The 5,375-nt window shown below is 43.1% G+C and overlaps 1 protein-coding gene across 1 annotated transcript; it reads right to left on the bottom strand.

Moving 5' to 3' along the window:
- Nucleotides 1-619: 619 nt before the first annotated feature.
- On the bottom strand, nucleotides 620-4,327 carry LOC126419528 (pupal cuticle protein Edg-91-like). Its single transcript, XM_050086717.1, has 2 exons — nucleotides 4,087-4,327; nucleotides 620-813 (listed from the first exon to the last, which is right to left on the bottom strand). The coding sequence occupies exons 1-2, from the start codon at nucleotides 4,325-4,327 to the stop codon at nucleotides 620-622; spliced, it is 435 nt and encodes a 144-aa protein (XP_049942674.1).
- Nucleotides 4,328-5,375: the final 1,048 nt, after the last annotated feature.

Raw genomic sequence — 5,375 nt, 5'->3', positions numbered from 1 at the left:
GGAGAAAGCATACCATTTTGAATTTTCAGTATGCAGTCTTCAGATATAAAAGACATTCAGGTAACAATTACATTTTGAACCCTTCATTACTTCCCCAATACTTACAAACTTTGCGTATCACATTACTTAAACATACTAAATACACGCAAACAATTTTTTCTTTTCCAGGAGTTAGGATTACTATTCACCCTTTAGAAGTGATGAAGCTACGTGAACCTTACAAAGTAGCACCACAGAAGTATACAGCAGGAGAAAAAGTGGCTGTAACACTGGGCACAAGCACATTGTCCATATTTTGGGCCGCTGACGTGTATCATAAAGTGTCACATGACATCAGACGTCATGTTGCTGGAATGAATTGTACTACAGATCACTAAAATCTGTATATCATCACAACGTCTACATTTGTCTCTATAAAGGTGTCTTTCGATCCTAAGGGATGGGGGCGGGAGATTTCTCACAAACCTGGACATACAGGTAAGTTGTAGCAGAAAAGACTTGTCAACAACGTTGGTCAATAATCTTGGATGCACTTGTGTTACACTTCCTGATTATTTAATAGCTGCTAGAGAGAAGGCGAGTGCACTTGATGGTTTCAGTGGCGATGTCAGTTTCTGCGCTAGTGGAACTCAGGCACTAAGTGGTCAGCTTCCCTTCCGCCGCGGTAGTAATAATCGCCGTCGTCGTCGAGGTACCCTTGGAAGCCGTAGGGCCTGGGGTAGTAGGGCACCGCCGGAGATGGCCGGTAGGGCCTGCGAAAGGGCGACAGCCACCCTCCGGACCCTAGAAGAAGGATCGGCAGCGGTCTCACACCTGCACACAGCGCAACCATCTCATCCTAATCACAATAGCAACAACGAGGAAAACATTCTTACCGAAATCAAAACATATACTTTACAACTTCATTTACTTTAGGGATGGCGCATTGTTGGCAGTAGGATTTGGATTCAAATTCTACAATAACTTTTGTAAAACATAAATATTTTGGAAAAACAGAGTAAATAGTCTTTGATGTTTACACCGATAATTTCAGCCATGAATTATGAGTGACAAAACAATGAACTTACACTGCTTTCCTTCGGGCTTGTATCACAGTAGCAAAAAATTTCTGAAATAACGTTTCCATCGTAAACTGTAATTGTTGTTATAAGAGAAGTAATGATCACACCGTCAACTGTGTGTCCTTCTATTTATTTAAATGCGACCGGTTTCGGTGGTCCACTCCACCGTCACTAGGCCCTTCAATTGCAAATAGTGGTATTATAGCGCGCTGTACACAATGCCAAAAAAACGGAATACAAATCGGTGTCCGCAGACTTGATCACGCTCGATGTGACCAGTACAGAGCCGATTTTTATACCCTTTTATGGCATTGTGTACAGTTGGTTACAGGACCACGATCTGCCAATTCAAGGGCCTGATGATCGTGGAATGTATCAGCGAAACCGGTCGCAATTTCACAAATAGATACACACACACGGCTGACCGTACTATAACTACTTCTCGTACAGATATTGTGATCTGGTATCATATTTTGTAAAAACTTCAATGTGTAAGTTGTTTTTTCTGTCTTCTAGCAAATACGTTACATACGTGATGTTTTCACCACTATCGTGGCTGTAACTCTAAATGGACTAGGCTTGTCAGTGCCGACTACCCGTTTTGCGTCCACGCGTCGACACTTCAACACCTGACCTGCTGCCCAGGGGAAAATATACATTAATGGCTTGCTCTTGCAACATGTGCTTTGCGGTACTAACCAACATAAAAACATACTACTCCTAATAGCTATAATTATTAATCTGCAAGTGACGTAAATACTGATGTAATCTTGTTCACTACACCATCCTCAGTCACTTATAAAAATATCTGCACCGTAGCCGACTTATTCGACTTGAGGGATTCAGGAGCCGTATTGATATTTAAGATAACTCTCAGTTATTGTTTTTGCCTCAGTTGCTCTGTACTCTGATACGTAGTTCTGTGTAGACAAAACGGGTTGTTGACGTAAATGTTTAGATCTGAAGCTTATCCTTAGTGATCGAAACATTTGGCCTAATTAAAAAAGTGCAAATGAGACGGAACAGTAAATGAGAATAGTCTTAAAAATATCTGGACTTAAGCCTCTTACACCCTATATATTTATCAACTGTTGTCCCCTTATCCAATTGAGTTGAGGATGGATGAACGAAAAAATTATTGTTTGTTGTCCAGTATTGGAAAAATTCGGCTGTTTGCTATTTTCAAGTGGTATCTGACATACACGAGGAAAAGGCACCAAATGGTCCAGTTGCCTAAACATAAAAAAAATTTTACCTGGCGTCAAAAAGTAAATATTATTACCGTCAGTTGCAGTCGTTAAGAGATTAAATGTCGATGTATAGATTGTCTGAAATATTTACACAGATAACATGAAGTGTAGAGTTTGTGCACACTGCCAGGAATGAGGATGTTATGGGATCTGTAAGCGTTTAAGTGGTGTGTGGTACGAGTTTCATGTGGATGTATGTTTGACTCACGATTCGGGGGGTAATTGAGGGAAGATTCCGAACCAAGCCTTAGGGTATGTGTGGAGGAGTGGCTAGGATAGGAGGGTGGGAAGTAGATTTTACTATATCTGCCGGTGCAGGTATATATCTGGGCAGGTTTCATTGTCAGATAAGGGGAGGTGAAAAAAATTCATTCGGAGAGGGTGTGGGGAGTGTGTAGATGCAGTGTTGGGGGAATTTGTGGATACAGACGCTGCAGAGTAACAGGATCAGAGAGCTGGAGGAAACTGTAGGGGAGTTTGTGTCAAGTTTGCAGGAAATGTCGGATATTCGTAAGTGTTTAATACAGAAGCGAATTTCATAAGTTGACAGAGGATTCTTGCAGGAAAGGGTAAGCGAATCCGAAAAGCTAACCGAAGTGCATGCCATTGTAGGATCTATCTTGATAGAATTTCGGAGAACTGGAAATTCATGCTACATTTGCTTAGTACAGGGTGGGGCGGATAATGTGGAAAGGTGCAGTTCCTATGATTGTCCGGTTAGTGGTTTTAATCTAATGTGGTATTTCTATTGCATGGTTAGCAGATGGGGTTTCCCTGTTATTTGACCGTCAAGCGTTAGTTCAAGTAATGGCTCTGAGCACTATGGGACTTAACATTTGAGGTCAGCAGTACCCTAGAACTTAGAACTACTTAAACCTAACTAACCTAAGGACATCACATACATCCATGCCCGAGGCAGGATTCGAACCTCCGACCGTAGCGGTCGCGCGGTTCCAGACTGAAGAGCCTAGAACCACTCGACGACAGCGGCCGGCCCCAAGCCTTAGTACGTGGTATTTTAGTCTGTTAGTTAAGTGAATAGGACAGTAAATTGTAGGTTAAAAGTAGCAGTTGCAGAAGCTACATGTGGTTGGCCCTGTAAATATTGCCTACGTTTCGTAAGGGTTAGTTTTGGGTACACGCTTGTTGCAAAAGCAGGTGAGTTGACTGTGACGAATCTGGACGGAGCGATGGGATTTCTGGCAGGTAGGGTAGAGGACAAGATGCCATCGTCTTATTGGAGGAGATATATTAGGAGAGTTGGCTTAGGCATATCGGCTGTATATAGAACTTGGAGGAGTGTAGAGCAGAGAGGCCCTTGAGGCTGACCTGAAGTGGGATGGAGTTGGCGTTGTTAATGGTGAAATAGTCCTATGTACAATTAATATAAAAACAGTTTGGAAGTTGAAACAGAAACGAGAACACTATCCAGTTCTTGTCAACTGTGATAAAACGAATTCTCTTGCCAACGCTCATCGTCTAAGAGGTAAATGCGTCAGCAAATGAGAGCATGTAGAAACTGTGCTCTCTTACGTATCAACAGAAGGGCTGCATACTAGAATGTGTCAAAAATCTCGATGATTTCAACTGTTCACGAAATACAGGGGGTTTTACGCTAATCACTCCGGTAGGATTACGATGCACGATGAAGGCCATGCTGCTTCATTTTATAATACGACGCCATCTAAACCCAGAGGAAATTTAAGATGCAAACTATAACACCATCAGAGAAGTCTTCTCCATGCTCTCACACATTGGTCGCTACTATAACTTACCACCGCCGCCGAAGAGCCCCTCTAGGATGCCACCGAAGAGACCGGGTCTGCCGCTCCCGAAGAGCCCTCCTCCCCCGCCGCCTGCGCCTCCAAGCAGTCCCTCGCCGAACAGGGCGTTCCCCAGGAGGCCGAAAGTCCGTCCCCTGCGCGGCCCTGTCGTTGCGTCGTCTTCGTCATCCTGACCCATCCCTCCCGCGCATGCGTGCTGGGCCAGGACGGACAGCAGGAACACCAGCGCCATCACAGCGGTTGCTCTCGACATCTGTAGCAAACACACACGTGTATCAGGATAAAGCTATCCGTGCGAGCTAGCTTGCCTGGGAAACGAGGTATTTTTTTTTCTCCCTCTTTAACAATCAGTACAGAAGACAACCAGAACTTGGTTGGTCAAATTACGTCCAAATCTACCTGGAAGTCTCCAGTCCACTGCAAGGAACAGTATATACTTTCTACTGCCCTTTAGTAAACACTACGAAGGAATGCTATACCTAATGGAGCGTCTAATTATATTGCTGTAATATTGAGAGGCACCCACATGCCTTGCTCATACGTGGCATCAAGCAGTCAGGCATGCAAGATGAGTGGTCTGCCAAGCTAGTGGATTTATTCTTATTTATCGCAAAACATCAATGACTGATTGTGCGCTCTAGTACCCACAATTAAGCTACAAATTATTCTCCTGTTTGAATATTACGCAACAGAAACAGATGTGCGTTATCTGTTTCCGTTGCGTAATATTCAAACAGGAGAATAATTTGTAGGTTAATTGTGGGTACTAGAGCTCACAATCAGACATTGATGTTTTGCGATAAATAAGAATAAATCCACTCGCTTGGCAGACCACTCATCTTGCAGGCCTGACTGCTTGATGCCACAGTATGAGCAAGGCATGTGGACGCCTCTCATAATTTCGACCCTGCCAGGATTGTGGTGTTGGGGTTCGCTGTTAAGACTTTTTTTGATGGGATTTGTCAAGATTTTTACGTATATTGTCATAGCGCTAAGAAGTAAAATTTTTTGTTCGCAATTTCTTTCTGGATTGTTGAGGGTCTTTTATTTTTTTTTTTAATTTAATTGGTGGCTACGTCGTCCAAGGCTGGAAGATCGTTGTATAAATATTTTTGCTCAATGTCCGTAGTAACTAGGTCGCAGTCGAAATGTGTAGTCACCATGGAAAAGAGTGATTCTGGGGTGAACGTAGCAGACGACCATACATTCATTCATTTCGCAGATCTCACCAAATTGGATATAGGGATTTATTTTGTGGGAGTGCACGTGTGATCGATTAA

The sequence above is a fragment of the Schistocerca serialis genome, chromosome 9 (genome assembly GCF_023864345.2).
Source record: "Schistocerca serialis cubense isolate TAMUIC-IGC-003099 chromosome 9, iqSchSeri2.2, whole genome shotgun sequence".
Taxonomy (NCBI): Eukaryota; Metazoa; Arthropoda; class Insecta; order Orthoptera; family Acrididae; genus Schistocerca; species Schistocerca serialis.
This window is presented reverse-complemented; position numbering and strand designations above follow the sequence as displayed.

Coding starts and splice junctions, on each gene's coding strand:
- LOC126419528 (XM_050086717.1), bottom strand. CDS start 4,327: ATGGCGCTGGTGTTCCTGCTGTCCGTCCTGGCCCAGCACGCATGCGCG. Junction 814..4,086: donor GGGGCTCTTCGGCGGCGGTG/GTAAGTTATAGT, acceptor CGCTGTGTGCAG/GTGTGAGACCGCTGCCGATC.